This window comes from Ursus americanus, chromosome 9 (genome assembly GCF_024610735.1).
Source record: "Ursus americanus isolate L20-20 chromosome 9, mUrsAme1.1.p, whole genome shotgun sequence".
NCBI lineage: Eukaryota > Metazoa > Chordata > Mammalia > Carnivora > Ursidae > Ursus > Ursus americanus.
The window spans coordinates 21931585-21953835 of NC_142135.1; the positions used below are offsets into that span (position 1 = coordinate 21931585).

Below are 22251 nucleotides of genomic sequence, written 5' to 3' on the forward strand. Positions count from 1 at the left end.
TATTTCTGTGGCGCCAGGGGGCTCCGGCAGTTAAGCATCTGCCTCAGGGTCCTGGGATGGAGCCCCACGTCAGGCTCCCTGCTCAGTGGGGAGCCTGCTCCTTCCTCTCCCTCTGCCTCTCCCCCAGCTGTGTGTGTGCGCGCTTTCTCTCTCTCACAAATAAATAAATACAATCTTTAAAAAAATAAAAAAATAAAAAAAAATAGACCATTTCTGAATCCAGACAAAGTGGGACAATCAGATGTATTGTTCAAAGTTCCACCAATAGGGGAATTTCCCTCCATTGCTCTTTCTGGGCCATCAGTAAATGGGGCTTAATGCTGCAGCTGTTCACTTTTGGTTTGGGGCAGCATATAGCATGAAAACATATATAAACCAGACTCAAGTATTTTTCTTCCTCGATCAACTGATCATAGGAAAATTCCTTGAGGTCATAAGTATGAACTGGGGGAGAGATGGCAATGCAGCACAGGTTAGTGTCAAAGGAGTATGAGAAATCTCACTCACGCACCTTACTTGTAGGTGCTGTACCTACCTAAGCCGGATCTCTTATGCACCATTTCCACTTGATGCACACACCCAACCTCATGGCTTAATGGGCAGATAGAATCCAGTTAATTACAGGAAGTTCAGGTGACCTGGTCATCTGATGTCCTATGGCTAGAACCCAGTAGCAAGCTTAGAAAAACAGCTTGCACTGCAGCCTAGACTTGCTACAGGACCTTATTTTGCTCTAGTCCACAAACTCTCAGTCCTACGGGTTACTTAGAAATTGGGTCAAAGTAACAAATTAGCATGCGGCATGGGTTGTCTCCAATACTCAAAACAGCCTGCCAAGCTTTTGTGCCCCCCACCTCTTCCTGGGTGTATGGTTGTGGTGTAGCAAAGTTTCATCAAGAGGTTATTTTGACATGCTAAAGAGCACTGGACTCTCAGAAACGTCACTGAGGCAGCAGACCCCTGATTTTTCATAGGGTCTATCTCCCACCCTCTAGTTCATAAAGCTTGACAAAGACATCTGTAGTATTCGCTACTTCCTGCTCCTCAGATTTAATTTGTATAATGCCATCATTGTTGCGGGTCATGGTGATGTTTTATGCAATATCAAGATGGTCACGATCTCTGAAGACTGTGTTATGGCTGAGAGCAGGGAAGCTGACTTAGTATGAAGCAAGACTGTGAAGGTGTACTGTGGACTCTGTCAAGGAAAAACATACTGCTTTTGGTGGTCCTAGCAAATGGTTAAAAACTGGGCGGTGGGGGGGCAGGAGAGAGGAAAGCATTTTCCCTATCAGGTTCAAGGAACTGTGTGGATTCGTTCCACCAAAGATGATACATCTGGAAGAGCTGCTTCAAATGAGTCACCCTCTGATCAGCATCAAAACAATGTAGTCATGCTTTAAAATCCATCTGCCTCCTGCAGAGACCAAATAGGTGAGTTAAATGGAGATGCAATAGGAGTCAACCTTTCTGCATCAATCAAGTGTTTGAGGATGGTAGTAATCCCTGCAATCACTCTGATGACATCTGTTCTTTGGGTTTACTATCCTGGTAGGGAGGAGAAATTCCAACAGCTTCCCCTTGACTCTTCATACCCTAGCAACCCTTAGTCCATAAATGAGGGAGCTAACGTGGGGACACACCAGTTGCCTAGTGTGTCTTTCCCAATTATATGTTCTGGAGCTGGGGAGAAAACACAGGTCCATGAGCCCACTGTGATTCAAACTTGGCCTATAGCTCAATTACTCACCTGACCCCTATAAATCCCTACTTCGAACGTAGGCGCAGCAAAATTTGGGTTCCTAGCAATTAGCATCAGTTGAGAACCAGTATCTAATAATTCCCCCAAAGTCTGGGTTTTCTATTCCCTGGTGCACATTCACCCTAGAGAATGGCCACAGGGAATCTATAGAAACACTTCAGGGTCTTTGCTCAAAATAACCCAGCCTCCCCTTAAATTGAGGGCTCTGGGCCTCTGAACTCATTAGGTCTGGAAACTGGATGACAGGCTATGGCTATCCTTTCTGATAGATGTGACTTCATTCCCACCTATTTGACAAATACGTATTGAGACATCCTACTCTTAGTACACTCCTTCTTTCTTTTCCTTTCTTCTTTTTTTTTTTTTTTTGCCTGGTACATTGTCATAAGTATTATAAAGGAAAACCAATGATCTAGTCAGACCTCACAAAAAATGTAATTGTAAAAAGTACTTCAAGTGGATTCATATCTAATATTATTGATAAAACTTCTGTCTTGAAATATTGGCTTAATGAAGCCATTTAATGGCAAAGATTTTTAAATAATTTCTTCTATCTTCACCATCCTTTACATTTTAGGATTTTTTTTTCTGTGTGTATTTTATAATGCACAGTAGTAAACCTATGTAGTTTATAAACATACATTTATAGGTATACACAGAAGTTCTTTTACTGACAAGAATATAAGATTAAATATTCAGGGGCCTCCAATCTAGGATCATATGAGAAATCAGTTCCTAAGCTCAGTCCAGACACTTTTGCCTTTATTCCTAATTAGTTCTGGATCTCAAAATATACAGACAGGTAGAGTTATACCAAGTTACTGTATTTTTTCATTTACATCTAAACTAGAACTCTTAAGAAAAGCTATAGTACAATGACATATTTTTAAAATATTTTTAAGAATACAAACTATTCATCCTATCCACCCATGAAAATCTATTAATTAAACCTGTCAAATCACAGACAACTTGCTTCATCAGGTGCAGAGACATAAAATACTCTCTTAACTCTGTGCATAAATAGAAAACAAGAAATTTTACTTTTGAAACTCAGCTGCTCTGAAATGACTTCTAGTTTTAATTTACATACCTGTGGGGATGAGAAATGGCTGGAGGGCTTCGAAAATGTAGGGAGTACAGAATCCTGCCCAAACTCAACTACAAATACTTTTTTGAAGTGTTCATAAAAAAAACTGGTTTTCAGAAACACTATTTTTCGGGGCGCCTGGGTGGCGCAGTTGTTAAGCGTCTGCCTTCGGCTCAGGGCATGATCCCGGCGTTCTGGGATCGAGCCCCACATCAGGCTCTTCCACTGGGAGCCTGCTTCTTCCTCTCTCACTCCCCCTGCTTGTGTTCCCTCTCTCACTGGCTGTCTCTCTCTGTCAAATAAATAAATAAAATCTTAAAAAAAAAAAAAGAAAAGAAACACTATTTTTCGGTCTGGCAAACTTCAGAGTTCAAAAGCACATGTACTCCACTTTTATCCCCAACAAAACTAGTACCTACCCTCTAAAGCAGAGGCTCTCAACATTTTCTTTTTGCCAAAAATGGATTATGATCACATGTGTTCACTGCCATGGTGCCATGCCCCCTTCCCCAAGTCATATGGAGAAAAATAAAGCAAGTAGCACTAAGGATTTCTGGGGTAGTGTTAGGAGAGTACTATTCACAAAAGAATTGTACAAAGATTTGAGATCCTTTTGTTAAAATATTTTAAAAGTAATTTATAAATGTACAAATTCATATATACGATTAATCACTTTTAAAATATTAAATAATACATTACTGTAATACATTGTATTTTCAGTATTTTGATTTAAAAGTTACTATTTTATAAAAATAAGTCGACTTTTCTAGGTCTCCAGTTCAGACACTATTAATAGGTGACCAGATAGCACTGAATAAATATACATATTTCCGTTTCCTGGACGCAATTTCAATGCATATTGGGGGCTTAGTCCTTACACATACAAGCAGTGCCCAGCTGGGCATCTTACAACTCAACTCAATTCTGACATTATCTACCTGGAGATAGTATTAGATTCCACAGGTTAAGGGTTCAGTCCTTCAAGACTGCCACCTCCCTCCCTCCCCACTTCAGACTCATATAGGCTGTTACCCCTGCTTCTGACCTCTGGCTTTAAATCAGGTGTTCCCATAACGCTCTTCTCCATTAATTTGCTACAGTGGCTCACAGAACTCAAAGAAACATTTTACTTACTACATTACAAGTTCATTATAAAAAGATATGACTCAGGAACAGCCAGATGGAAGAAATGCATAGGGCAAGGTGTGGGGAAAGGGCAGGAGCTCCCAAGCCCTCTTCAGGTGGGTCACTCTCCCCAGTCTGCACTTATTAACTTGGAAGCTCTCCAAATCCTGTCCCTGTGGGTTTTATGGAGGCTTCATTACATAAGCATGATTGATTAAATCGATGGCCATTCTCCTGCCCCTAACCCCGCCCCAGAGGTTGGGGGTGGGGTGGGGACTGGAAGTTTCAAACCTCTGATCACAGGACTGGCTCCAAAGGTAACCAGCTGTCGTCCTGAGATGTTTTTCCGAAACCATCTCATTAACATAAGAGATACCTTTAAGCTCTCATCACTTAGGAAATTCCAGCAGTTTTGAGAGCTGTGAGCCAAGAACCATGAACAAAAACCAAATATTTATCTACTTATAAATCACAAAAAAACTTGTTTTTTAAAAAGAGAAATACCTAAAATTTATTCATTTTAGCATATTGAAAATATCATCAGTGTTCATTTCACCTGCTTTATCACTTTGTCTACATTTGATTTGGTAATCCTCTCATCATCCTTTTCTTAAAGCTTTTATTTATGAGAGAGAGAAAGTGCATGAGCTTGGGGAGGGGGCTGCACAGGGCGGGGGAGAAGCAGACACCCCGCTGAGCAGGGAGTCTGATGCCAGGCCCAATCCAGGGACCCCGAGATCATGACCTGAGCTCAAGGCAGACACTTAACGCTTAACCAAGTGAGCCACCCAGGCGCCCCCTAACTCTCATAATTCTTGGACAATTTTTTTTTTCCTCACAAAAACTATAGAGCTATATTCACTTTTTCCTAGTATCTTTGCCTTCTTTTTAAAAAATGTTCCTGTTAAGAATTGAAAACAGAATCATGAAATGACAATCAAGCACTAACCTGGCTTGCTAGGTAATACAACCTGTTATTCCTAGTGTACTTAATTAAGGCTGTATAACTTCACTTTCCACCCAAAACAGCATCTCTGAACTCAATTGAAAATATTTCTGTAGAAAATGTAAATGGTCTCAAATTTAAGAAAGATCGTTTATTTTAGCCATTACAAGAAGTTGTTCATGATGTACTTTATACCTGATCGTGAAACCCTAATGATACAGATTCAGAACCACTACTCAAAGGTGTCACAGGCAGCACAAAGTCAGAAGCTAATGATCGGATTCCACTTTTCCAACTTTACACTTCAATATTATAGCACAGAAACATTGCAGTTTTGGTCTGATGAATAACTCAAACAACTGGGGAGAGGGCTGAAAAAGACAAGTTTGATTATTCAATTCCTAATAGAATCAGCCCTTTAGACATTTTATTAAAAAATTTAAAATGTGTATATATTTAAAATATGTATATACTACATAATCTGTTAAAATTCTGGTGACCCTTTAGACACCTTTTAAATAACATTCATAGGCAATCTTAAAGAGAGTGTTATTTTGGAATTTTTGCTATTGAATTTAACATTTCCTTTTAAAGAAAATAGTCATCCTTAGTGGACAAATGGAACTCAAAAAAATTGTTTTTCCTCCCTAGGACTCTATAAACAATTAAGAGACTCTCTAGTGGAACTGAGTGATATGATCTTTAATCAAGAATTACCTTGCTAGGGTAGCTTGGCTGCCTCAGAGCAAAAAAGAAGAGTAAAAGAATCTGGGAAACAGAAATGACAAAGTATATTTCTGGATAAGGGCAAGAAGTGCTTGGATGGCAGCTGAGCAATACAGTTGGCAGAAAACCTTTCCACATTGAAGGACAGAGGACTCTAGAAGTATCTCTAGGGGTGAGGAATTACCTCAAAGTTCCTTTACAGAGTTATTGGAAAATGTGGCAAAACCAAGTGAGATGCTTAAAGAAAATAAGGGCATTATTAACTTCCAGAATAAGAACAAAGTAGTATAAGAAATAAATTCAATCATAGCATGGCTACTTGGTTCAGTGGGGAAGAAAGTTTATAGTCTTAATAATGAAAATACTTTATTTGGGATGTATAAAGACTGAACTACTACTATAGTAGAAAAATGGAGGAGTCATATAAGTAAGCAAAATTTCCACTTTCTAGTAGAAAGTCTAATAATGGATGGACCAAAAGGTAGCAGCATAGTCATATTATTTGGAAATATAAATTCTACAACTGCTACATGAATTGAATAAGCAATTTTCCTCTGTGAATGTGAAAGAGGACCACCTCTTGTCACAAGCTTTTTGTACTTGATTTTTGTACAATATTTGCATATAATGTTGAGGGTAGGGACAGTGGTGAGACAGAAAGATACAACAATTTTACACTGAAAAATAATCTCCAGAATGCCTAAACCCATCCACACTGGTTTGTTCTCTTTTTTTTTTTTTTTTTAAGAAATAATTTTAGGCAAAGGCTTATGGGTCAATATTTATTTATAAAAATAAGACTTTTAAGTATTTCCACGGTTTTAAAAAAATTTGCTTTTCACATTTGAATGTCTTTAGAAGTATTTAAAGAATTCATTCATTATCATTCTGCTTTTCAGAAAGTACTTTTGAGGTAGATCTGTTCCGGATTCTTTTTCTTTTTCTTTTCTTTTCAGAGGCTGATGATTTTGTATCCTGTGCTTTTTTCTTTTTCTTCAAACAGCTAAGAGGATTGGGGCCACTTATTTTCTTGTGTTTTTTTCTTCTTCTCTGTTTGGGGTTTTTCACTAAACCCTGCTCTTCTTTGAGTTGCTTGATACTTTGTTTCTCGTGCGCAGACACAAGCTGACCTGACTCTACTGCTTTAACAAAAGCAACTGTTTTGGGAGAAGGTTTGTCCAAGACTATAGTGTTCTGAATAATAAACATGAGAGGAACTCCAGGCTTCTTCTTCACTTTCACAGACAAATTCTGATCCTATTAAAAGGAAAAATAGAATTGTTTAGTTCAAATATGACAATTAAATAAGAGGCCTTAAATAGTAAAAATAAAAGAGATCACAAGTTTTACTTTTCAAATCAGTATGTCTCACTAATGGGAATATACTTTATGATTTAAAAAAAAGGAAGACAAACATGAAATCTGTGCACAGTTAAGAGGCAACAATGTGAACTACACTTATCAGTACTCTAGGACCACAAATCACAAAGTAAGGCAAAGGTAAATATGTTAGGCAATGTCCCATGTTTCTACTCTAAGGCATGCTTCAAAAAGGGTTAAGAATGTTAACAGAGGTTGTAGGAATAGCAATAAAGTAATTCTAGATTCAGCTCTGCAGCTAATTGTGTGGTTTAATAATTCTAAAAGCATATTTAAGCAAATCTGTATGTACATGAACTTATTTGAGGATATCAACACTGAGAGTCTCTCTTTCCCCCTCCCAGTCTTTAAAAGTCCAAAACCGTTCCATATTGGTAGCACAACTGCAAATAATATGAAACATGACTTTTTAAGGAAAAATATTAAATAAAGGAACACAAGAAAACACTGATGAACACAGAATACAAAATCTTTGTTCTACTTATTTTCCCTTCAAGAGCCCTGAAATATACAATCATATCTCTTTGTCAATTTTATTTAAAAAAAAAAACTTCAGAAAGAAGAAAAATCAAAATGCTTAAGGTTCTCTCCTTAAATTCTCCAATGACAACTGCTTTTACTGACTGCAAATTAACTTACAAGCCTGCATTTTAAAAAGTCGAAACATTTTAACAAAGCACTTCCACCTAATTTTTTTCTGATTATATACAGCTCCATATGAACTATAGATAGAAATGATTAAAATGGACTCTGGTTTTAAAAGTAGTATCACCTGTGTTGCCATAAAATAATGATGAGGATTTCCCTCTTCAACCATGGAGAGCAGACATTCTGAGCCACTCACTGCGTTCTTGAAATGGGGACAATTTCGGACTTGGCATTTTTGTGCAATCAGTTTTGCTCCATATAAGTCTTTTCCCAATGTTTCTAACTCTTTTAACACACACCTGGGAAAAAAAAAGTTATTAACAGCTCAATATTATAACAGATACATATCAGTTGTTCACATAAAATTCAAGAAATTAAATTTAAGAAATTAAATCTGAATTTACATTTACATTACAATCTGAATTTGTCATGTGTTGGCGCCAATCATATGGTAGCCATTTCACTCTTTAAAAAACCTGGAAAATACAACCACTGAGTAGAAGGAATAACATTTAAAATTTACTGAGCATTTATTATGTGTCCGGCAGCATGCTAATTGCTCTTTACATAACTTCTCGCTTAAATCTCAAAACATCCCAGAGGTAGGCACCTTACTTGAAAATTATCCGTATTTTAGAGCAACTCACTCTGAGAGATTTCAAGTAACATGCTCAAACACAACTAATAAGTGGTAGAGCCGAAATGTGAATCCAAGCAGTTGACAACAGATGTCTTGCCCCAATCTTAGTGCTATATGCTTCTGCTTCAAGTACAAACTGGTACACCTATAAACTATTTTCAGTACAGAAAAGTAAAAATTTTCAAGTCACCAGTTTAATAACAATCACAACTTCCTTTTTTTCACTCTGCATTTTCATATTAATGTAAGTCAGTGTTTTTCGAAGTGTCAGCTAAAAACTACTCATATCAAATGACATAGTGATAATCGCACTAATTTCTACACCTTTCTCATCCCCAAATCTGCGCCTCTTGAGGAGCCAAATAATAGCATTTTAATAAGCTCCCCAGGCACTTCTTACATCAAAGGAAGAAAGAAAGGAAGAAAGAAAGAAAGAAAGAAAGAAAGAAAGAAAGAAAGAAACAAACAAACAAACAAACAAACAAACAAACAAACAAACAAAGTACTGAGCCAAAAATTTCTTAGGCTCTAGCCAGCCCTTGTCAGACTCTACCTTGCCTCACTCCCTTTATCATCCCTTTAGTTTTTAAGAAGAGATTTTGCTTTCTAGTCATTAGTTTTGAACTCTTTTTTGGAGTTTTAGGCCCAAACTGCCAAGTATTTATTGAATATTTCCTATGGATGTATATCAGCTCTTCAAATTCACGTCTAAAATCAAGTATTTCCCTGCCTCCAAGCTTCTCCTCGAGGGCATGCTATCTCTTTGAATATATGAAGTTCCCAGATGCTGAGTTTAAGTCAGAAACCCTAACTGACCTTTTCTTCTTCATCCCTCCCCTCCCCATCAGCTGTTAGTCCTCTCTTGGCTGTTGGTATCTATCTCATAATGTCCTTTTGTAGAACCCTTGGGTTCCTGCCTTTCCTCTCTGAAGTTCAGGCTCCCATTATTTCTTGATTGGACAACCACAAAATGAGTTTGCCTGCCTTCACGCTCTTGCTTCTCCAACTTAGCCCTCACACGGCTGCAATCAGCTTTTCTAAAAGACAGCTGTTAGGTCTGATAGCATTTATCTCTTCATGATGCACACCAAGAATTGATAGAATAATATGCTTTAAAATAAACCATCAGTAAGCTGTGTGTGTGTTGGGGGGGGGTGGTAAATGAAACAAGACTAGCCATGTCAATAATTCCAAAAGCTGGGTAATAGACATTTCATTATACTACTCTACTTTTGTGTATGTATAAAATATTCTGGAAGTTAAATTCTTCAGGGAAAAAATGCTATAGAATATAATTTCATGCAGTACTTCCCAAACTTTTTTGTTGTAACACCCTATTAAAAATGTTAATATTTCTATGGCACACAGGGGTAAATGAACAGGTTTTGTGTAGCCAGAGTGATGAAGTCCGGGCATAAGCCAACGAAGGACTTGTCTGGCAGCCCTGAAGGCTAAGGGGATAAAACATTGTGAGGTGTCTATAACCATTTTGAGGCACTACTTGAATATGGAAAGCTGTTCATGAAGCAGTATTATGTGAGAAAAGCAGGCCAATGATATCGTATGCCCAGTAAGAGCCCATTCCTCTGTGTGTGTGTGTGTGTGTGTGTGTGTGTGTAGATAAAGAACTGGATGGACTGATATAGCACGTTGACAGTGGTAATTCATTGGTGTGGTATTATGGGTCATTTTAATTTTTTCCACTTTTTCAAAGTAAATAATCTACCATGAGGGGAAACCCCCTAAGTTTCTTAGTAGTTCATGTTGTTTGATTTACCTTCTTCCCAGCTTCACTTTCAATTACATCCTGCATTCTAACCTCTTCCAGGCACAACTCCACTTCTTTATTCAAGAGGCCTCCACAAGTCAACTTCTTTCTTTTCTGTCACTCAAAATAGTCCTTCCCCTCAGAACTGACAGGGGACTAGGCCCAAAAGTTATCTCCTTTATGAAACCTTACATGATTCTATCCTCCCTCAAATCTCCAGGAGGTTCCATCTTAAGTGTTCCCACACTGAGGGAGTCAAAACACACCCATGGAGGTTGACTTACGCACTTTACTGGCCAGATGGCTGGAAGTTTGTCCTGTTCACCAAGCTATGCTCAAGGGTTAGAGCAGTGCCTGCCATAAGGCTGGAACTTAGTAAAAACAGCTGAATAAACAAATGACCACGGGCAAAGATCCTAACCTCGAGTTCTGAATTACCTTTCTGGGATTCGAAGATGTTACCTCACGGAGGAGTTGTGAGGCTCGAAATTTTTTCATTTACACTAGAAAAAGCTATGCAAATAACAGCAACCATTTAAAGGGGAGTAGGTTCTGAATACCAGCAAGTGCTCTACATACACTGTACCTCGTTTGATCCTTACAGCAACATTACTTGTTACGGTCTCTTCCTTACAGATGAACTCGCAGGAAATCACAAAGCTGGTGAGTCTGGGACCTAGATTCGAAGCAGGTCGCACTACCAAGCACTGGTCCTATCTGCCAGGACAACGACGCGAATATTTGCAGGGCATTGTACTTTCTACCTACATTGCAGACATCGCCTGACCTCCTTAGGGCCTTCACTCCACTGTCAACTCCTCGTGGGTGGGGCGTTTTGCACGTCGTGGCCTCGCCTCTACCACACCCGCAGGATCCCCGGGTTTCCTCCCCGAACCCGCCTGGCCCACCTGGTGGTGCAAAGCTGCGTCTCCCCCATCAGGTAGCGGGGCAGCTGCTCCCGCAGCTGGATACGGCCGCGCAGCGCCGCCTGACAGAAGGTACCGTCCAGGAGGATCTGGTACGGCTCGCGAACTCCAAAATTATTGCGGAAGAAGCCGAGATGCTTCTTGGCATGTTTCTGCCTCGTAATCTTCATGCCTGGGTTACAGGGACCGAGACCTGAGTCGGTAGAAGACGCCTACCCCACCGCCTGCTCCTCCCGGAAGTAAAGCCCCTTTGCCCCCGGAAGCAAACGCCCCCCATCTGCTGGGCCTGCCCCTGGTTACGTCACGCCCAGGCGAGCGCGCGTTTCATTCACAGTGCCCGCGCTTTCAGGTGCGTGCCCTCGGGCCAGTGCTTGCGCCTGGAGCGTTTCTGTGCATGTAGTCTGCCTTTCAGAGATGGGCAGTATAATGATAACGAAAATATCGAACCTTAATATGCTACAGGCATTATTCTAAGTTATTTACCACGTATTATTTCCTTTAATGTTTATAATTCCCAAGTAGGGAAAGGGAAGGGATCAGAGCAATTGGACAACTCTGTCTGACTGGGCAGATTTGTCCTGGTTGCCTCCCTTCAAAGAAGGGAGGGCTAAGGGCACATGGTTCCTTAGTGTTAGAACTATCACTGGAAACCAGGACTGACGTTAAGAGCTGCTCGTAGTTCAAATGTTCTTGCTACCCATCCTCCATAGGAACTAGTGTTACTGAGTGTCAAACTTAAGGCAGAAGATCGCACCATTTTGCATCTCCTCCACCCCTTAAGACCATTCTAAATCACTTAGACGGAGTGTTTTGGAAAAAAAAACTCTCAAGAGCTTCGCTTTCTAAGTGTCAGAATCCCTAAACTTGAGTCCTAGTTCTGCCACTAACCCAAGTCATTTCACTTTGAGCAACAATTCAAAAAAGCTGGGTTCAGTTCTGCACTGTCAAACTGTTTGGCAGGATTAGACTATTTTTAAAAACCCTTTATATGTCTATGGTCTCTGAGATATGAAGACTACATATTGGACTAATAACAGGAAACGAAAAAGATGACTGAAAGTTTACAAGTTTCTTGGTCAACTTGATTAATGAAGAGTTAATCAGAAAAATTTGTTCCCCAGCAGCTAATTGCCAAGCATCTGCTTCAGTTCAGAGCAAGATAATCAAATAATGGGGAAAATAAAATTTTGCATTTTTGTCCTAGCCTGGAATCTGTCCCAGATCTAGTTTTGGCTAATGATTGAGAGAAAGAACCAATACAGAAAAGTGATTTGCAAAATGATTGAGATGTATTATTTGCATTTGGGGTTTTATTTGAAGATACAGGTTTATGGAATTGGAACTAATATATTCTATAATGGTTCCCACGTCCTGATTCCCAGCACGTTACTTACATGGGTGCTTTTATTTCACTGAAAATAAATTTAGGAACTGGAAGCTATAAGGTGTTATTATGGGATTGGATTCATGGTCCTTGAGTATAATTGCTCACTGCTTTCCAGTTTTATTCTTCTTTATTCCTGTATGCCAACTCCCCACCCCAGTTATACTCCCACCACAGAGAAATTATACCACCCTCGTCTTGCAAAACTGTTAAAACATTCAAAAAAAAAAAAGATTCACTGATTTATCTACCAACTCCATTCCATTCGTCATATTTCACTTGTGATAATAAAGGGGAAACCTCACTGTAATGGAGTTGGGAAGTTGGGCGGAGAGAGCTCTCACACCCCGCTGCTCATTGAATAACAGACGCAACAGGAAGAGACAGACCTTGTGTGTGGATACTACTTTACTACTCCAGCAGGAAGAAGAAAGTCTTTCCTTACCCAGTGCCCCACCAACAGCCCAGCCAATGAGAGATGGTCACAACTTAGCCAACGAGAAGCCACTACAAGTTCTCAGTTTACTCCAATGGACTTTTTGTTTATACCAGTCTTTCCAACCCCCTGATTACCTCTATAAAAGAGCAGTACCTCTTCTTTGTCCCCCAGATTTGCCTGTGGGCAAATAACTGGCTTAAAATAACTGATTTGATTTTTAAAGTTAACCAGTGAGCAAAATGTGTGGTGTAGGACTAGACGTTTGAGTCCTATTCTAGTTATTGGTTTTTTTTTTTTTAATGTACTGAACTACAACATAATAATTTTCCAAGTTCTATGTATATGACAGTGCCATTTGCATACCAGATCCTTATTTCACAAACATGAAGATAGTCTATAACGGTGATTACCAAGTTTAAAACAGAGTTTTCTGTTACAGCAGTATTTCTCAAAACATGATCCTGGGACATGCAGAAAAAGCCCTTGTTGCTTGTTTAAAATGCCCATTTCTGGCTCAGAATATGTACTGAGGGATAGGGATCCTATTCAGAAAGGAAGTGACGTTTATTACAATCTTCCCAAGTCGTTATTACGCATATTAATGTTGTGAGGTTTGCAGTCAAGCATCACTGTTTATCCAATAAGACCTTTTCGGTAAGTAGTCCAATGAATACTTTTTGGTCTGATGGTCAATGACCTAGTATTAGAAAATCAATATTTGGCCACAACCAAGGCAGAAGACAAATATTGCCATTATGGGTTGAACTATTTAGGTATAAATTTAAATCTGAAATTTTACTTTGAAAATTATTACGATATCATTGTTAAATAGTCATTGAAAATAATTTTGACCTTATAGTGCTGGAACAATAATGTCTCAGCCTTGCTAGCTGCTAGCTTGTTTCTTAGGTCACTACACTGGACATTTTCCATGCCAAATAGACATTCAGCTCAGGTAGGTAGTGAATTAATTTATTTTTCTTTATTTTTTCATGCTCTTCATATTCTTTATTATGTCTGGATCAAATATAATTTATAATATGATTTGTTGTACATGATTTTGAAGTTTTTTCTTCATGAAATTTTGATGAAGCCAAGTTGACAGAATGATTTATTCTTGTAAGGTGTGACTAATTCCCAAACAAGACTTTTTCATGAAAGATTCATGGCCTAAATGGAATTAAATAGGTAAACATTAAATACAATTCATAAAGGTTATTTTGTTTAATTTCATAAATGTTAGTATTCCAGATAATTCACAAAGATCTATTGTGACATTATTGTGCCTTACATTCATATTTAAATATTTATAAACATTGGTTAACATCCATTAGTTCAAAAAGAATACAATGTTCCTTCTAACATCATGTAGCTAACACGTTTTTATTTTTTTTGCCTTTTGATTTTTTTTATTACTCAAGCTTCTTTATTTAGCTTTCTGACTCTGTGCTTGTGCCTTCAACACTTTAACAACAATTTTCTGCTCCTCGATAAGGAAAGCATGCTTGATCCTGTCACGAACACACTGAGCACACATGGAACCACCATAGGCCCTGCTGACCTGTTTTTTCGTTTTATTTTTTTATTTTTTTTTAAAAGATTTTATTTATTTATTCGACAGAGATAGAGACAGCCAGCGAGAGAGGGAACACAAGCAGGGGGAGTGGGAGAGGAAGAAGCAGGCTCATAGTGGAAGAGCCTGATGTGGGGCTCGATCCCAGATCGCCGGGATCACGCCCTGAGCCGAAGGCAAACGCTTAACTGCTGTGCCACCCAGGTGCTCCTGTTTTTTCGTTTTAGACAACCTCATAAGTACTTTAGGTCTCACAGCACAAACTCCTCAAAGTCGGCCTGGGCACACACGACATGCAGATTTTGGTGATTTCCCAACCTTTTTGGATAAAGGTAAATGATTCTATTACCAGGGGTTTGGGACAGCTTACTTTTGTTAGAGGCTGTTTTGTTGGACAGCCTACGATGGTAGGTCAAACACTGGACCATTCTGAATGCCTATGGACACCATCCCCAGAAGAGAAAAAAAGAAGCGCTTGCAAGTTTAAAGGTTAACTATGGCTCGCTAACACGTGTTCTGAGTAAATAATTTCCCTAAATAAATCATTTAAAGCAACTTAGGTAAACTGTATTGAGGGCCTACCAAGTTCTTCACTAGGATCCCCTATGATAGACTCATCCTGGAATTGCTTACTGTGAATTTTCGTATATGGCAGGCAGTGTTTTGAAGGTTGGATCTGGAGGCTGCTCCACTTTTTAAAGCATTTTTCTATTTTTCAAATTACAAAAATGCCTATCATAACAAGTGGAACAATGGAACAACACAAAGATACTCATCCCTTCTCCCCTTGCCCAGAAAAAACGTTGACAACCTACTGTGTATCCTTCAGCAATTTCCCATATTCATATACTTACACATCGTTTGCATACATATAGTTAGAGATTTTTGCCACTTTATGTTATTCAAAAATGGAATCATATTTTATCACTTTTATACATTTTGCTTTTCTCATCCAGCAATCCTTGTGGAAATCTTCCCCTGCCACGCTCCCCAAAGTCAATTGGCATAGCTCTCAATTCATTATTTTTAATGGCTGCATGACATTTCCCACAAAATCATCGCATATAACATAGTGGATGTGACACAGACTGTGAATTGTTATCCAATCTCTCTTTTTTTTAGTAATAGAATTTTAATTTTATTCTGGACATGAATATGTGCTCAGAGAAAAGAATCCATTTCCCAGACTTCTGTGCAGTTAAGTATAGTCATATGGTTAAGTTCTAGCCAAGGATATGTAAGTATAAACGTTACAAGGGACTTTTGGGAAGGCTGCTTAAAACATGCCAACTTAGCTCAGCGATTGGCACTTTGGTTTCTTTCCACTTTCTTCCTTCCTACTGGAATTTGGATGTGATGAATGGAACACCAGAAGCCTATTTTAGTCCATGAGGTAACCTTGAGCATGGGGGCCATGTGCTAAGCTGGCAAAGCAGCTAAAGGAAGGAGTCTGTGTCATTTGTGAAACCATCTTTCCAAATCCAGGCTTTCTATGTCTGGGCTTGTTTTACAGGAGAAGAAAAATAAACTTTTACCTTGGTTTTAAAAATATTATTTTAAGGTTTTTTTCACTTTTTGAGACTTTATTTTAGAGCAACATTAGCTTTACAACAAAATTAAAAGGAAGATACAGAGATTGCTCATATACCAACCCCGCAACACATACACAGCCTCCCTCATTATCAACATCACTCACCAGAATGGTACTTTATTTTTTTCAGGATGAACTTACAATGGCACATTCAGTTTCTCTTATATGCAGCCAAACCCAGTTCTAATTGATAAAGTTAAAACTACCTGCCAGAATTTTATATCGGCAGATATCTTTGATGAAACTTCGATGTCGGTTAGTGTTTGCCAATACAAGTGCCCTTTCTTTGAACAGGTTCAAAATCCACGTTTATGTGTTTTCCATAAAAGGTGCAATAGTTTTTCAAAGTAAAATAAAATAAATTCTTTTACATACTATAAAAGCTATCTGGACATTTTTTTCTTTTGAAAATATAAACAATTTGATTTGAATTGGGTGTGTCAGTGGGGTGAATCCTCTGTTGAGTAAAGTTAGTTAAATATGAAGACCCCCCCAGCTACTTAGGCAAGAAACGTCAAGGACATGTTACTGTTATCCAGTTGTCAATGAAAGAAAGCAAGTAGGATTTCTGTCTGTTGGCCTAGCTAGTACCAGTGAGCTCTTCCTCCAGGGTTTATGACAATAAAGAAAGTGTCTCTCAGAAAAAAAGTTTCAAGGGATTTCTGTTTGTCAAGGATATTTTTAAACCAGACAGTAATCAAGAAGTATCCACCATTGGTTATCAGATGGCTGTAAAATTGGACTAGCAAATTTGCTTGTTGTAATAGTCTATTTGAATGAAATCATACAGAGAACAAATACTGCCATGGGAATTAAGTCAAAAGGAATTCAGTATTTCACTGTAACAGATCTGAATGGTGTTCTACATTGGATGTTACTACAAAATGTTTAATGGTATTAATGAAAGTGGTAAAACCGAAAACTGGTAGAGAAGAGGAAAAGTTAAAAAGTGGCAGCAATGTGCAAGCTGTTTTACTTTGATGCATGACAAACTGCCCTTTCCAATTTAATTAAATCATAACTGAAAGTGGTTGAGAAGTTCGTAGCGACCGTATGGGGTCTTTCATTTTAACTTATTAAAGCATTTTAGGAGATTAATGAATCCTTGTAAAATTACTCTAGGTAAGCAAATATTATTCCTGTTACTTAAAGGAGTTTGAAGATCAAAAATTATGTCAGATTATAGCATTAAAAGGATTTTCTACAAACGCTATTTATTTATATTGAACAAAATGTTGAAGAGAACCATTTCACTCATGCTTTCGTATATATTTTTAAGCAGCAGGAGGACTTCAGGTCAGAAACTGAACTCCTGGTGGCAAAAAATTAAACAGACTTTCAATAATCCAGTAGAATATTATTTCAAAGTCTCATATTTATAATTAAATTACACCAATACAAGGTATTAATTATGTGATATTATTCAAAATAAAAGTCACTCTTAGAATCTGTGCAAATGTTTTCAATGTTAGATCACCTTGTTTGAATATTAGCTGGTAATTCATAATCAAAATACTGGGATGAGAAGGCGAACTGTTTTTTTAATTATTATTATTTTAGCAAACATATAAAAAATGCCCCCATGCTGGGTCACATGTATAAATGAATATTATTTTCTTTTTATTGGCTCTTTCTTTACCCTCTCTATTGTTCCTTTCATGATACTGAGCAAATCACTTAGCTCTTCAAACAATGGCCTCACACAGTCTCATTCCACATATACACAGACGGAAGCATATGATTTAAACTGATCCCAATCAGACTAAAGAGAAAGATCTTTTTTCCCCATGGTTGGGGGAGAGGTTTTCTTTTTCTTGCAATAAAGATAAAAAAAGAAGTGTGCTGTGTCCATTGCTACTGGCAGCTGTTTTGAAATTATGGGGGTAGCCAGTCTATGGACAGAACCAAAACATGTTAGAAGCCAGAGTCAAGAGAATCATAATGATATGGAACTGGAGACTTTATGCTACTTCATTTGCAATATGCCCCTCTCTAGACATTTGGTTTTGTGACAGAGTACATCTCCTTGTTTAAAATAATTAAAATTGGGGGGGGGCGCCTGGGTGGCACAGTGGTTAAGCGTCTGCCTTCGGCTCAGGGCGTGATCCCGGCGTTCCGGGATCGAGTCCCACATCGGGCTCCTCTGCTGGGAGCCTGCCTTCTTCCTCTCCCACTCCCCTGCTGTGTTCCCTCTCTCGCTGGCTGTCTCTATCTCTGTCGAATAAATAAATAAATAAATAATCTTTAAAAAAATAATTAAAATTGGGGTTTTTGTGTACTTATTTGTTTTTTGGTACTTGCAGCCCAAAGTGACCTAACTGATGGAATATTTGCTAAAACCATCCCCCCCCAAATGTATTTTAAAAGGAAAAATGATAGGGGTGCCTGGCTGGCAAGGTTGGTGGAATGTGCGACTCTTGGTCTCAGAGTTGTGAGTTTAGGCCCCATTTTGGGCAGAGAGCTTACTTTAAAAAAATAAGTAAAAGGAAAGATGGTATTGCCTGTGTAATACCTTGCTTTAAGGAAATTTAAGATGTACTGCATTTGTTCTTGTTTTATGCTGGACAACATTTTGAAGAGGCTGGGATGTGGAAACCTGTTGCTATTAGCTGCTTTTGGCATCTCCCAAAGGTATCTTTTCCATTTTGGTTAAATATTAAGCAAAGTGTTTAGTGTTTTAAGCCGGATGATTTTCTTTGGCCAAATGAATATTTGTGGACTTCTAAAAAGTATACTAGCTTAATCCAGAACTTTAGTTTTTCCCTATTTATATGTTGTTTCTTCTGGCTTTGCTTATGTCTAATTTTTGTATTGTAGATCTGGCTTGTTAATTATGATGACACCATATAGTCTCTCAGGCAGGGGGAGAAATTGCTCTTTCCTCCCATTTCCATAGAAGAGAGAGTTTCTGATCCCCTCCTCATGAGTAAGTATCGTTGGAGGGTAGGGTAGACTTCCTGTTTCTCTCCATTCCCTGTTACTTGTGACTCCTGAAAGAAGGAAGGGCTAATCTGATATTTTTGGAGATCTCAAACATCGCATAACCACATCTCCTTCCCAAGGGAAAAAAAGATGTTTGTGTTCCTTTCCTAGAAAATAATCTATATAGAAGAGGTAAGAACGTACACCTCCCACAGAATCTCTTGCTGAAAGCTTTGAAAGTTTCCTTGCTTCTTTTGTTTCCAATGAATACTAGAGAAGGAGGACCCCTTAGCTCTATGTCATGAATATACAGTTACTTCCCGAAGGGACAGTAATTAGAAAGATCAGATCACTTTTTACCCTCTTTCTTCAGCAAAAGTTAGAATAAATGCTAAGTTGATCCTATGGAAGTTAGCTGTGAGCCCTGAGCAGACACAGACACAGACACAGAGCCCGCTCTAAATCTATCTACCCCATGACCAAGAACGCTGCTCAGCTCAGGCCCCAAGACTTATCAGATGTTCAAAGGAACCTTGCTTTCCATAGAGGTCTGGAAGCAGGCAACAACTGAATAGGAATAAATTGATATTAAAAAAAATCCTTGGGCTCATCTGTATACCAAATAGGGATAAAGTGACATTTAAAAAAATCCTTTGGTTCATCTTTGGTGTCTTGACTGTCATTTTATTACATTGAAAGGGGTTTAAGGAAGCCTTAGCCAAGTGAGGGAAAGCAGCTCCAACACTGGCTGGTTCTAAGGCATGGCTGGACGGGTCAGTCTGACACTCGCTGGGCTGTGTTTTCCTAGTGGGTAGAGTTACTATGCCACAAAGGCAGAACTAGTCAGACTGTTTATTTTTTCATTTTTTCATTCAGGTATGACAGGCTATTCTTTGCTTCCTGTCCCTAGGTGGTAGTCACCCATGGCACAGCCCACAGCTTGCTTTGGAAGGCCCTCACCATCCTCTCTCTTTTTGCCTCTGACTGGATTTGAAATATTTTCAGCAAATGTAGAAGTATGCTAAAAACTTGAGTTCCTGTGACAGAAAAAATGAAGAATGTATTGTTACAAATCAGGGTACATTTATTTTGGCCGGTAAATGAATAGCTACAATGGCATTAATACCCGCAACATCGGGTATTTTTTTTTTCCCGGAGGCAGAAATACAATGTAATGATTGTGGCCAATCTTCTTTGGATGATCAGTACAGAATATTCAGTATTCTGCTATAATCTGTTATTTATAATTTTCTGCATGCTTTAGTTTTATGTGGCTCTTATTCTTCTAAGAGGTTGAGGAGGGAGCTTTGGTTATTGATTTGAGATATTTCTTCTTTCATAACGTATGCATTTAGCTCTAAACTTTTCTCTTAGCACTGATGTACCTGTGTCTCACAGCTTTTGACATTTTGTATTTTCATATTCATTCAGTTTAATGTGTGTGTGTGTGTGTGTGTGTGTGTGTGTGTGTGTGTTTTAAAGTTCCCTCAAGACTTCCTCTTTGATCCATGGATTATTGGAAGCATGTTGTTTAGTTTCCAAGTATTTGGAAAATTTTCTGTTACCTTTATGTTTTGGCTTCTCGTTTGAATCCATTGTGGTTGGAGAACACACTCTGTGCAATTTCAGTTCTTTTAAATTTGTTGAGGTTTGTTTATGGCTTAGGATATGGTTTATATGTTCCATGGGCATTTGAAAATAATGAAATGAATGTGTATTCTGTTGTCGGGTGGAATGTTCTATAAATGTTGATTAGATCCTGTTGATGGTATTGCTGAGTTTCTTTGTAACCTAGCTGATTTTCTCTCTAGTTGTTCTGTCAGTTGTTGAGAGAAGGGAGTTGACATCTCTAACTGTGACTGTGTATTTGTCTATTTGTTCTTTGAGTTCTAGGAGTTTTTTCTTTACAGAAGCTCAGCTTTGTTACTAGGACATACACATTTAGAATTACTATGTGTTTTTGTTGATTGGCCATTTTTTCATTATATAATGTCTCCCTCCGTCTCTGGTGATTTCCTTTGCTCCAAATTCTCCTTTATCTAATATTAATATAACCACTCCTTCATTCTTTTGCTTAATGCTTGCGTGATATGGTTTTGTCCATCATTTTACTTTCAATGTGCCTATATCATTATATTTGAAATGAGATTCTTTTAGACAGCCTGTAGTTGGGTGGATTTGTACTATGTCAACTTTGCTAAGCTGGACTCATACTTCCTCAAATTCCCTTTCCTGTATAGTCTGAGCTAGGGTTGCCCGCAGGGGTGTGAGGGAAACAGAGAAGTCAAAGATGACTCCAAGGTTTTTGGTCTAATCAACTGGAAGAATCAAGCTGTCATCAAATGCGATGAGGAAGACTGTAGGGGGGGGTAATATTTGGGGCTCAGTTTTGGAAATGTTAAGTTGGTGGTGCATGTTGAACATTTAAGCAGAGAAGTTGCATAGGAAGGTGGACATGCTGGTGTGGACTTCAGTGGAGAGGTCTAGGGAAAAATTAATTTGGGAATTATCAGTTCTGCATAGACCTCTTTTGAATGAGTAAACATTTCAAAAATAAGCAATAGGAAAAATTTGGAAACGTGGAAAGAATGTCTTAAATTCCTTATCTAAAATTATTTGCTGAAGTTGCTTTAAAGACTTCAGTTCTATATTTCAGAGAACTATGTTATAAATAAGCATAATTTTTAGGTAGTGTGTTCTGCATTATTCTTGAACACTGTACATAAAATAGCTTCCTTGGTACTTTACTCATGGAAATCCTGCATGAAACTAATAGCAGCAAAGGGCTATTAATACTCGTTATTCTGATCAGAGTTCCCATATTCTAATTAATTTCTGTATAATCTAAGTGGTTAGAGACCGCTACATAAAATTACCTAAAACAAACTGCAATACCAGCTTGCCACTAATTAACAGAGTGACGTTGGACAAATCACGTCTCAGTTTCCAAGTATGTGTGATGGAGTTAGCACAGCTCTTCGTAGTTTAGGAGATTGGGATTGGGGATTAATAAAAAGAAAAAAAGTGAAATAGTTTTTAGGCGAGATGCTACATTAATGAGCTATAACGCTGTTATGGTCAACTGACTAATGGAGACTGACTAAACATATGGTGGAAAATATTTTAAAAAGCCTACGTTTGTTTTAAAGCTTTCGGTGAGAAAAAGCCTCAAAGGCAGAACGCACATGCGCAGAGGATTATCTCGGCGAAGGAGGCGAGGCTGGAAAAGAGAAGGGAGGCGGAGCCCCGCTCCAGTTTGTCCTCCCATCTCCGCCCCTCGGACTGTGCATGACGTCACGTAAAGTCCGTACTTCCGCTTCCGGTCACTCACGTT

At 38.5% G+C, this 22251-nt stretch overlaps 1 protein-coding gene and 1 pseudogene across 1 annotated transcript; both read right to left on the bottom strand.

Moving 5' to 3' along the window:
- Positions 1-6414: 6414 nt before the first annotated feature.
- UTP23 (UTP23 small subunit processome component) lies at positions 6415-11245 on the bottom strand. The gene is made up of 3 exons (XM_045805761.1): positions 10991-11245; positions 7799-7973; positions 6415-6903 (listed from the first exon to the last, which is right to left on the bottom strand). Exons 1-3 carry the CDS (start codon positions 11176-11178, stop codon positions 6520-6522), a joined length of 747 nt encoding a protein of 248 aa, XP_045661717.1. The 5' UTR covers positions 11179-11245; the 3' UTR covers positions 6415-6519.
- A 3012-nt stretch (positions 11246-14257) lies between these two features.
- LOC123797662 (large ribosomal subunit protein eL34-like) lies at positions 14258-14832 on the bottom strand (annotated as a pseudogene).
- Between the last annotated feature and the right edge of the window lie 7419 nt (positions 14833-22251).

Bases quoted from the DNA above. Each gene is read 5' to 3' on its own strand.
- UTP23 (XM_045805761.1), bottom strand. From the start codon at position 11,178: ATGAAGATTACGAGGCAGAAACATGCCAAGAAGCATCTCGGCTTCTTC. The intron at 7,974-10,990 runs GTGGGCCAGGCG...TTTTTTTCCCAG, and splicing joins ACGCAGCTTTGCACCACCAG to GTGTGTGTTAAAAGAGTTAG. The intron at 6,904-7,798 runs GTGATACTACTT...TCCTTTTAATAG, and splicing joins ATTATTTTATGGCAACACAG to GATCAGAATTTGTCTGTGAA.